Source organism: Nematolebias whitei, chromosome 9, assembly GCF_014905685.2.
Source record: "Nematolebias whitei isolate Nwh7 chromosome 9, NemWhi1, whole genome shotgun sequence".
Classification (NCBI taxonomy): domain Eukaryota; kingdom Metazoa; phylum Chordata; class Actinopteri; order Cyprinodontiformes; family Rivulidae; genus Nematolebias; species Nematolebias whitei.
The window spans coordinates 48579594-48590908 of record NC_056506.1 but is presented as its reverse complement, the minus strand read 5'-3'; the positions used below and the strand labels follow the sequence as shown (position 1 = coordinate 48590908).

General features: G+C 37.2%; 1 protein-coding gene and 5 non-coding genes across 9 annotated transcripts in view; 5 read left to right on the top strand and 1 right to left on the bottom strand.

Annotated features, from left to right (window-relative positions):
* Positions 1-61, top strand: part of trnar-ucu — a 110-nt gene extending 49 nt beyond the window's left edge. Inside the window, exon 2 of the tRNA in view lies at positions 26-61. This is a non-coding gene — a tRNA (tRNA-Arg). The remainder of the gene's footprint in view (positions 1-25) is intronic.
* The window catches only part of LOC119415257 (ATP-dependent 6-phosphofructokinase, platelet type), a 43393-nt gene that overhangs the window by 23608 nt on the left and 8470 nt on the right, over positions 1-11315 (bottom strand). For all 4 annotated transcript variants that reach the window (XM_037682430.1, XM_037682429.1, XM_037682431.1 and 1 more), the window contains exons 3-7: positions 8627-8704; positions 4583-4772; positions 4338-4503; positions 4150-4194; positions 3805-3913 (exon numbers count right to left, since the gene is read on the bottom strand). In XM_037682430.1, the coding sequence (XP_037538358.1) occupies positions 3805-3913; positions 4150-4194; positions 4338-4503; positions 4583-4772; positions 8627-8704 (588 nt within the window). The remainder of the gene's footprint in view (positions 1-3804; positions 3914-4149; positions 4195-4337; positions 4504-4582; positions 4773-8626; positions 8705-11315) is intronic.
* Positions 601-690, top strand: trnar-ucu. The gene is given in 2 exon segments: positions 601-637; positions 655-690. It is a non-coding gene; the product is annotated as a tRNA-Arg (tRNA).
* trnar-ucu lies at positions 1226-1315 on the top strand. The gene is given in 2 exon segments: positions 1226-1262; positions 1280-1315. It is a non-coding gene; the product is annotated as a tRNA-Arg (tRNA).
* Positions 2099-2188, top strand: trnar-ucu. The gene is given in 2 exon segments: positions 2099-2135; positions 2153-2188. It is a non-coding gene; the product is annotated as a tRNA-Arg (tRNA).
* On the top strand, positions 3542-3630 carry trnar-ucu. The gene is given in 2 exon segments: positions 3542-3578; positions 3595-3630. It is a non-coding gene; the product is annotated as a tRNA-Arg (tRNA).

The following is an 11315-nucleotide window of genomic DNA, read 5'->3' as shown; positions in this document are numbered from 1 at the left end:
GACTTCTAGTGGTGGACCAGGAGTCATTCAAAGGTTGTGGGTTCGAGTCCCACCAGAGTCGATTTTAGTGAGTCCAATCAGAAAGTCATACAACTTTATGTAAGAACTGTCTTACACACTGGCACTTTTTAACATTTGTATGTTAAACAGCAATGGGTCTATAATTTGTAAAGGTCATTTAATAAGACTTTTATATTTTCAAAGATTACTGTTTACTGACTATTGTAAAACATTTTAATGAACTCTACTTCATCTCTTTTAAATGTTTTTGGCACTTGCTCTAAATTGGAGGGTGTTGTGTCACAATGGGCAGTACATTGGACTTCAAGGGTTAGAGAAACAGAACATTCAAAGGTTGTGGATTAGAGTCCTATTGAAATGTTTCTTATCTCAATTTAGCCACTGTCTCTCACACTTTGGCATTTTTCACATTTGTACATAACAGAGTTAAACAGCTCTGTGGCGTAATTGAAGGTGCACGGGACTTCTTGTGACAATTTGCTCAACTTTTAAATATTGAGTTTTATTTGGACGTTTAAACATCTCGACATACTTGGTCTCGATCTTCCAAATATCTTTGGCACAAAGTCTTGCATGGAGGGCTCTGTGGTGCAATGGACAGCACATTGGACTTCTAGTGGTGGACAAGGAGCCATTCAAAGGTTGTGGGTTCTAGTCCCACCAGAGTCAGTCTTTAGTGAGTCCAATCAGTAAGTAACTCCTCTCTATGTAAGAACTGTCTCTGACACACTGGCACTTTTTAACATTTGTGTGTTAAACAACAAAGGGGCTATGTAATACAGAGAACATTAAGACTTGTATATTTTCAAAGGTTGCTGTTTACTGACCATTTGAAAACATTTTAATGAACTCTACTTCATCATTCTATCATTTTTTTTGGCACTTGCTGAACAATGAAGGACTGTGTGGCACAAAGAACAGCACAATGGACTTCAGGGGTTAGAGAAACAGGACGTTTAAAGTTTGTGGATTTGAGTCCTATCGAAATGTTTCTTACCTCAAATTAGCAACTCTCTCTCATACTTTGGTATTTGTCACATTTGTACACAACAGAGCTAAAGATCTCTGTTGTGTTATTGATTGTGCACGGGACTTCTTATAGGAATTTGTTGGACTTTTGAACTTTGTTTTATTTGGACTTAAACATTCTCAACACACTTGGCCTCCATGTCCAAACATCTTTGACACATTAGGTCAAGCAGAGGGCTCTGTGGCGCAATGGACAGCGCATTGGACTTCTAGTGGTGGACAAGGAGTCATTCAAAGGTTGTGGGTTCAAGTCCCACCAGAGTCATTCTTTAGTAAATCCAATCAGAAAGTAACTCCTCTCTATGTAAAAACTGTCACTGGCACTTATTAACATTTGTGTTAAACAACAAAGGGGCTATGTAATACAAAGGACATTTAGAAATACTTGATTTCAGTCTATCAATATTTTTTTGGCTCTTGCTGAATAAAACATGTCTCTGTAGCACAATGTACAGTGCAATGAACTGCAAAGGTTAGAGAACTTTTAGATGTGGTGATTGTGGATTTGAGTCCTATTGCAATGTTTCTTATCTCAAACAAAAACCAACGCAGACGTGTTCCTGTTTTTAGTGTTTTATATTGTTTTATAATGTAGCTGTTTTTGATTCATTTTTAATATAATTTTCTTCTATTTATTTTTCAATTCATATGCTTTCTTTTATGATTGCTTACCGTTGTCGTTTTCTACTGACATAGTTTTGTTAAAAACTGGTCTCTCTTTTTTTAATGGGTCCTTGAGGCTCAATGACACTAACCAGTATAAATAAAGGTTGAATGAATGAACAGTGGACAGAGCAATGGACTTCAAGGGTTAGAGAAAGAAGAGGTTCAGTGGTTGTGGATTTGAGTCCTATTGAAATGTTTCTTATCTCAGTTTAGTGACTGCCTTTCACATTTTGGCATTTTTTTAAATGTTTACACATAATAAAGCTAAATGGCTCTGTGGTGTTATTGAAAGTGCACAGGACTTCTTATTTGAACTTTAAAAAATCACATTACACATGGTCTCCATCTTCCAAATATCTTTGACACAAAGCAGTGAATAGAGGGCTCTGTGGCGCAATGGACAGCGCATTGGACTTCTAGTGTTAGACAAGGCGTCATTCAAAGGTTGTGGGTTCAAGTCCCACCAGAGTCATTTTTTGTTAAGTCCAATCAGAAAGTAACTCAACTCTATGTAGCAACTGTCTGACACACTGGCCATTTTTAAAATGTGTACAGTAAGTTAAGCAGCAAATGAGATATAAGGTGTAAAGGACTTTTAACAAGACTGGTACATTTTTAAAGGTTGATGTTAACTGACTGTTTTAAAACATCTTAATAAACTGTACTTCATCTCAATCTTTCCCATGTTCTTGGCACTCTCAGAACAATAAATGGTTCTGTGGCACAATGGACAGTGCAATGAACTTGTAAAGTTAGAGAAGGACATTGTTCAAAGCTTGTGGATTTGAATCCCACCCTAGGCAAGCTGTTTTCAGTCCTTTGAAAGAAAACCTTACATGAATTTCAGAACAGTTTTTGACACGTTCACATTTGCTCCTTTGGGTAATGACACTGTGATGCAATGTACATTATCCTACTACACATCCTGAAGGACACATTCACAATTTGTAGTTTCCAGTTGCGCCATAGTTGTGGTTTATTGGAACGTAACTTATCTCAGTTTAGCAACCGTCTCTCACTCTTTGGCATGCTTCTCACTTGTACATAACAGAGCTGCAGGGCTTCATGTTGTAATTGATAGTGCACGTGGATTATTGAGAGAATTTGCTGGACTTTTAAAGATTGTTTTATTGGGACTTTTAAAAATATCTCCACACTTGGTCTCCATCTTCCAAACATCTCTGACACATCTTGATGGGGATCTGGCTCTGTAGCGCAATGGACAGCGCATTGGAAGTGTAGAGAGTGTCAGGGGTCATTCAAAGGTTGTGGGTTCAAGTCCCACCAGAGTCACATGTCAGTAAGTCCAATAGAAAAGTACCTTCTCTCTATATGTAGCACATTTGTCATTCTTACTATTTTTAAATTAAACAGCTAAAGGTCTATGGAATGTAAAGGACATTTAGCAAGACTTGTATATTTTCAAAGATTGTTGTTTACTGACCATTTTAAAACATCTTAATGAACTCTACTTCATCTATCAAATGTTCTTGGCACTTGCTGCATACAGGAGGGCTGTGTGGCACAATGGACAGTGTATTGGACCTCCAAGGGTAGAGAAACAGGAAGTCCAAAGTTGAGGGTTTGAGTCCAGTTGAAATGTTTCTTATCTTAATTTAGCAACCACCTCTAACACTTTGGCATGCTTTACATTTGTACATAACAGAGCTAAATGGCTCCGTGGTGTAAATTATAGTGCACTGGACTTCTTGTGAGAATTTGCTGGACATTTTCAGATCGTGTTTTATTTGTACTTTAAAAAAAAAATCTCAACACGCTTGGTCTCCATCTTCCAATCACCTTTGACACATCTCAAAGTAAAGAGGGCTCTGTGGCGCAATGGATAGCGCACTGGACTTCTAGTTGGGGAAAAGAGTCATTCAAAGGTTGTGGGTTCGAGTCCCACCAGAGTCATATTTTGGTTAGCCTCCCTGAAATGCATTTGTCTCTGTCTTTTTTTTTCTACAATATTTATTAAACTAAATGAATTAGAATTAATATACCAGCAGCTGAGGAAACCGTGTATATATTTCTACTGAGAAACAATTAATCAGAGAAACCGTTGAAACACTAAACGAGACGCGTTACCTCGGACAGTTTCTGGCACATGTTGTCCTCCCAGCCATCTTCAGGAGGCATTTCTGGAATAAAGACCCAATCTGCTCCACAAGCCAGGGCACTGACCAAAGCCAGGTATCTGTATACACACGTGCACATTATTTAAATACAATCGAAACATCACTTATAGCTAGTCAGTACAGACGCAGGTCGCGTGTTACGCTTAAACAGAAAATTAATGAAATTACTAAACGGCTTTAGAATTTGTTGTTTGCACTGATGTGGAGGATTTCTGTTGCTGCAGTAAATTACATAAACATAAATAATAAACGCACTATATGCCTAAAAAGATGTTCCTTGTTTTATTGCTTTTACCCGCAGTGTCTGCCCATAACCTCCAACACAAACGTCCTCTGATGACTGAAAGAAACAAATAAGTGTCAAAAACACATTTATTGGATTTATCTTGTGCACTTTATTAATCTGCCTTTTTAGAACATCACATATTGGTCAAATGAACGAGTGTTTTGTCTTTGTTTATGGGACTTCCTGGATTTGTTTACCTCTGAGCGGTGGTCATGATGGCATCCACCACCTCAATGATCCGATGGAGGGCGGAGTCAGTGCCGATGGTCATGTCTGTGCCGCAGAAGTCGTTGTCAATAGAGCCGACCATGCCCACAATGTGAAGCTCTGAATGACTGTGAACGGCCTCCTCGTCTATGAGCCCTGAAGAAAGACCAGAACGTGACTCTTTATGTAGTAATGTAGAGATGAACCCAAAGAAGTGTCTGCAGGGGGCGAGCACCTTGCTCCTGGAGCTCGTTCAGCAGGCTGCTCCACTCCTCCCTGAACAGGTTGGCTCCGGTCAGGCTGCCGTCTCCTCCAATCACACACAGGTTGGTGATGCTGCGCTGCACGAGGTTGTGAGCAGCTTTCAAGCGTCCCTCGCGGGTTCGAAACTCTTTGCAGCGAGCACTGCCGATGACGGTGCCACCCTGGCGACGAGAAGACTCGTCCTTACACTTGTGTTCAGTGTTACATACATTTCATCATCAACAATACCTTGTAAGTTATCATCTTTTAAAAGATTTAGATGAACACATGGAGTTATGTTAGTGAAAATACAGTAAGTACATGAAAGGCATGTCATGGTGCACAACCTCCTGACATGTTCACGCATGGCTCAGTGGGAATTTTATCTGAAGGAGTTGAGTGCAGGATCCGTGATAACCGCCGGCATTTTAAGGAGCCGCTGCTTCTGCTGGACTGTGCCATTTATTCCATATCAAACACTTTCCATGTAAATGTAAAAACAAGCCTTTAAATAACCAGTGCAGTGTTTTTCAGCGGAATCGTTTCCACAGACTTTACGGGAGGACGTACAATAAGTAACGATCGCCTGGAGGTCCGTGTTTATTACAAACCTCCAATAACTTCAGTTTCATGAATAAAATGGAACATTGTGTTTGTCAGTATTTTTATTTTTTCCCAGTTTGCTTTTATTAAACCAGGAAGATCCCATTTATACACAGCTCTGGAGCAAACTTGGAAACCAATGCAAAATTATCTGATCTTCAGATTTTCTCTCATTTAACAGTTTAAATGATAAATGACACTATTTTGTTCTGTTCTATAATCTAGATTTGAGGCATTTATTCAAGGTCAAGATCAAGGTTCTTTATTGTCATTCGCAGCACATGTGGTACATGAGGTGGAACGAAATTGTGCACACAGTAATAAGGATCAAAGATATGAACTAAGAATATGCTAAACACATAACAGTGCAAAAATTGTAACAACCCAAACAACAGCAGCACGAACATGAGTCTGTGTGAGCAGATGCGTACGAATGAACACAGCAGCATGAAATAAATCAGCAGCATGAGATCAGCAGCATGGATAATCAGCAGCACATGTCAACAATCAAAGTGTTGGTTACAGAATTCACAGATTACAGTCAGAATAAAATAAAAAGTGCAGAATTTTCAAAACATGCAATAGAAACAAGATTATAATCATCTTTCGACATCACAACACTAATGTTTAACTTGGAAAGAGATCAGAGCTCAACATTCGGTGCAAAAACTTTAAATTTGTAATCCCAGCTTCCGTGCATCTTGGCAGGCTCTCCACCAGTCTTTTACTGGGCGATTTGTTGTCCTCCTGGCACAAGAGTTGAACCAGCTCAGCTCTGGTTGACCATCCATCCTCCTCCTGATGCTGTTCCAGATGTTTTCACAGGGTCCAGGCCTGCTGGTCCTTCAACCACTCCTGAACCTCACTGAAACCCTGTTTCTCACTGTAGCACTCGGCCAGTTAACCAACCCTGAACCCTTCTTTTTCCTCACTCAAACTTTTCTTTTTAACTCTTGACTCATGGTCAGGATTGAACTTTTTTATTGGGTGAATGTTTATGATGCATTCACTGATACATTTTTCTTCTGTACAGTGCGATTCTCGTCCCGCAGTTTTCATCTCCTTCAACAAATCATGAATCAAAACGTTCAGCTCTTTCAGGACAATCCTGCTCTGACTTTTGGTATTGGTGCAACTTTAGCTTTTTGAAATATTTAGCCTTTTCTGTCATTTTACCTCAGAAGATGAATTGAGCTCATTTTACATCCTTCAGATCTTCAGATGTGTTTACAACCTTTTACTGCTCCTTTCACATTTTGTTCTGCTTCAGCTTCCTTGTTCAAATTTAAACATATTTCAGCTACGTTCAGCTAATTTCAGCTGTTTTGTGCTCCTTTCAGATTCTTTCTGCTAACTACAATATTTTTGTGCTTCTTCCAACTTCTTTCAGCTGATTTCAGCTTGTTATGCTCCATTTAGCTTATGTCTGCAAGTTTAAACTTTTTCTGCTATTTCAGCTGCTAGTTTGCAGTCTTTATGCTAATTTTATAATGTTCAGCTAATTCTATATTTTTTGCACTTATTTAAATTTTTTCAGCCTAATTCAGCAAAAATATGCTCTCTCTCTACCTCCTTTTGGTAAATTAGACTTCTTTATGCTTTTTTAGCAAATATTTAGCTGTTTATCATTAACCCTCAGTGCTGAGGGTTCTGGTGGAGGAGAAGTTGTGGATCCTCGCTGACTATGGTCTGTTTGTTAAGAAGTCTAGTACCCAGTTGCAGATGGAGGGGCTTAGTCCTAGTGTGGATAGTTTGTCCATCAGGGTTTGGGGGATCATGGTGTTGAAGGTGGATGTGAAGTCCACAAAGAGCATACGGACGCAGGAGTCCTTCTGCTCCAGGTGGATGAGAGCAGAGTGGACCACAGAGGAGATGGCATCCTCTGTTGATCGGTCCTCACGGTATGCGTACTGATGAGGGTCCTCGTTGATGTTGATGGTTGTTTTGATGTGAGTCAGGACCAGTTCTTCGAAGCATTTAGTGACTATCGGGGTGAGGGCTACTATCAGCCTAATTAACTTTTTTATGGTAATTTCAGCTTATTATGTTCCTTTCAACTTAATTATGCTCAACTTTTTTGCTATTTCAGCTACTATTTAGCTGTTGTTATTCTAATTTCAGCTTTTCCAGCCAGTTCAACATTTTTTAGCTCATTTCAGCCCCTTCTGATAGTTTAAGCTGATTTCTGCTATTTTTTGTTGTTGCTAATTTCTGATTATATTTAGCTCAATTCTGCTTATTTAAACCTAATTTAGCAAAGAGGTGTTCTTTATGCATTCTTCTGATTGGCTTATTCTTCCATTTCTGCTACGTTTCAGCATGATTTTAGCTCATTTCAGCTGTTTCTCAGCAAGTTCTTCTGCAATAAGCGTTCACACTGCATTTTCACAGGAAATGCAATTTCTCTAGTTTCTTTTCCTTTTGCGTTAGTCGCACTGTTTCTGCCATTCAGCTGCTCATCCTGCTGGAGGTTAACATTAAATATTTGGTTCAGGTGATCGTCTAATCAATACCTGGGTAAATAGAATGAGGTGTGCTCGTGTTAAAAGCCAACAAACACCAGAACGGAACAGATGTCCTTGAACAGAAGTCGTCCTTGAATTTGTTTCAGAGCTGTTCTTTTCCTAAAACTCCAGATCAAGATGGCCTGGATACTAAAAAAAAGCAAACCAGTTAAAACGATCTACTGGCGTGGTAATCAATTTGTAGAAAGAATAATCTTCTTAGTCCTTACACTTCTCCTCACATTCATTTCTCCCACGTATCTTAGCTACTTCCAGAGCCGGAGGATGTGACAAAGAAGCTGAGGTCGTATTCATGGTGTCACAGAAAGGGCTTTTCATCCAGAAACAGTGGTGGTCCTCGTTTGCTCACTAAGATTCAGGCGTTTTGATTGGCTGGAAACCAACCTGACCAAAATAGAACAACTCACCTGGAAAACAGCCAAAACCTTCACAAACACAAGCTGATAACAAATATAGAGGTTTTAATTAAAAATTTAAAAAAATGGACACGTACATATTAAGGATGCTTAAACAAAAGTTATGTATCAATTATTTCTGGAACTGTTGCATTGACTTTCTTCAGCTGATTGTAGTGATCGAAAGTATTTGTTTTTATCTAAGTTTAAATAAGCTCAAGCAATAAAAATCTGATAATAGCTAAATGAATGCTTTATTGTCACTTTTAATCATCTTCAGAGGGGATTCCTCAGTCGTTGGTGCCGCTCTTGGAGCGATAATTAGAGCATCAACAAAGAATCGGCTTCATTAATGCAAACTCCATTTGCGTCTCTGGTAAAAGGTGCATAAGGGCGACATTGTTTACGGCACGTAGCAGCAAACATGGTGTGTGTGTGCGTGCGTGCGTGCGTGCGTGCATGCGTGCGTGTGTGTGTGTGTGACCTGAAAGTTAAGCATGTTGTTCTGCTCACCACTTGCAACATGCTGGAGACGCTTTCCCACGTCGCCTCCTTGATGTTGTCTCCCCCGTCCACCATCCCCTGGTACCCCTGAGGCGAGAAACAAACAACGGTTTAGAAAACAACAACAACATAACTTTCAAACAGTAAATGAATTTGGTTGTTTTATGTTGTTAAAACAAAATATAAAGCAAAGATAATTTAGCTTGAACCAAAATAACAACAACAACAAAAAAAGGATTTTAAAAAAAGGCACCTCACCCTTTCACAACTATGAGGTGCCGTTTGTAAAGTTACACAGTCAAAAATTAAAAGCAATATTTTGGTTTATTTAACCCTTCATAAGAAAAAAACAGTTTTTTGTTGAAAGTCATATTTTCACCATGTCATTCATACATTTATAAATGTCATAGTTCCAAACTAAATATTTAATTTAAAAGCTAAATATTTAGTTTAAAAACTAAATATAAATTTAGTTTACAAATTAAATATTTAGTTTACAAACTAAATATTAAACTTGCAAGCTAAATATTTAGCTCCATGCTAAATATTTAGTTTACAAACTAAATGTTTATGTCCAAGATAAATGTTTAATTTACAAACTAAATCTTTAACTTGCAAGTTCAATATTTAGTTAGTGAAATAAAATTTAAGTGTAAATTAAATATTTAATTTCCAAGCTAATTATTTATTTTCAAAACTAAACATTTGATTTCCAAACTAAATATTTATTGTGCAAACTAAATATTTAATTTCCAAACTAAAAATTTAATTTCTAATCTAAACATTTAAGTTCCAATATAAATATTTAATTTGCTACCTAAATATTTAGCTCAGACCTAAATATTTATTTTCCAAGCTAAACATTTAATTTCCAAAATAAATATTTCATTTGCTAAATAAGTATTTAGCTCAGACCTAAATATTTAAATTCCAAACAAAAAATTTAATTTCCAAAATAAATATTTAAATTGCTAACTAAGTATTTAGCTCTGACCTAGATATTAATTATTCAAGATAAACATTTAATTTAATTACCAAAATAAACATTTAATTTGATAACTAATTATTTAGCTCGGACATACATATTTATTTTCCCAACTAAACATTTAATTTCCAAAATAAATATTTAATTTGCTAACTAAATATTCAACTTACAAGCTAAATATTTAGTCTTTAAATTAAACATTTAGCTTGTACATAAACATTTAGTTTGTAAACTGAATATTTAGCTTGCTAACTAAATATTTAACTTGCAAGTTAAGTATTTACTTTGTAAACTAAATATTTAGCTTGTAAATTAAATATTTAGTTTGGAACTATGCAATTTATAAATGTATGAATAACATGGTGACTGAAAAAAATATTTTTTTTCTTACGAAATGCAAAATAAACCAATATATTGCTGTTAATTTTTGACTGTGTAACTTTACAAATGGCACACCATACACACAACATTCTGAAAAAGTTGTTTAAAATGTAAATACACACAGCATGCAATGATTTACAAAACTTATAAACCCATATTTATGACAATAAAACCGTAAACATATCACATGTTTAGACTATAAAAACTGTACAATTTCCAGAAGAAGAAAAATGTAATTATTATTTTGACAGCAGCAGCACATATAAAAAATAGCTTTTGTAACTAATTGAGTTAAATAGTGACCAGGTCAGTAAGATTATAAAAAGAAACAGACCATTTTAAAGAGCATGAAGGAAGAGTTCACCAGTGGGTGAACAATTGTGTCAGAAGTGGAACCATTTCATAATATTTATCCCCATGAGGAAGATTTGAACCTTCCATCAGCTCCAGTTTATAACATTGTCAGCAGATTAGAATAATCTGTAAAAATCTGAGCTCAAAGGATGAGGCTGAAGGTCAATATTGGATGGTCATGATCTTCGGGGCTGTCACAATCAGTTGTTTTGAAACAAAAGGTGCAAGCAGGACTCAAAGGTAACTCAGATAATAAAACAAAAATGATTTTTTTTTTTTACAAAACGAGAAAACACAAAACTGCTGACGGAGCAGCGACTCACTAATAAACAAACTACGACCTGAGACACAGGAGAGCTCGGCATTTAATTATCCAAAACACGAAGCGCCTGGTGAGGAGGCAGGTGAGCAGGCACAGATCCCCTCAGGGGCCCTCAGGGGCCCTCCATGCATTACAGCAGGTTTGGTTCTGTTCTGGACTACACTGCATGGGCTCAGGAACACGTCCACAGATCTTTGTCTGTAAACACAGCTCACCGTGTCGTCCACAAACACTGCTTAAAGCTCTATCGTGCAAAAACAAGGTAATATTTAAACATCATCAAGAAACTTTAGCTGCAAAGTTGAAAATTTGCGTAAAAATAACTCTAAATACTGTATATATATTTTTTCAATCAGTGTTTCAGGGTTACTGTGAAGAGAGCTTCAAAAGCTACCAAAATAAAAGCACCGTCTCTAATTCTCCACAGCCCACTTGTTGATTCAGATGAGGACGCAGCCACTGAAGGACCATCGTGACTCTGCTAATCCAAGTATATCCACACTGAGCCCAGATCAGGTCCATCTGCTCCTGACTGCCACACCAAACACAAACAGCATATTCCTCTGTCTTTAATCTGGTAATATTGTCTTTAATCTGTTAATATTGTTCTTAATCTGTTAATATTGTCTTTAATCTGTTAATATTGTTTTTAATCT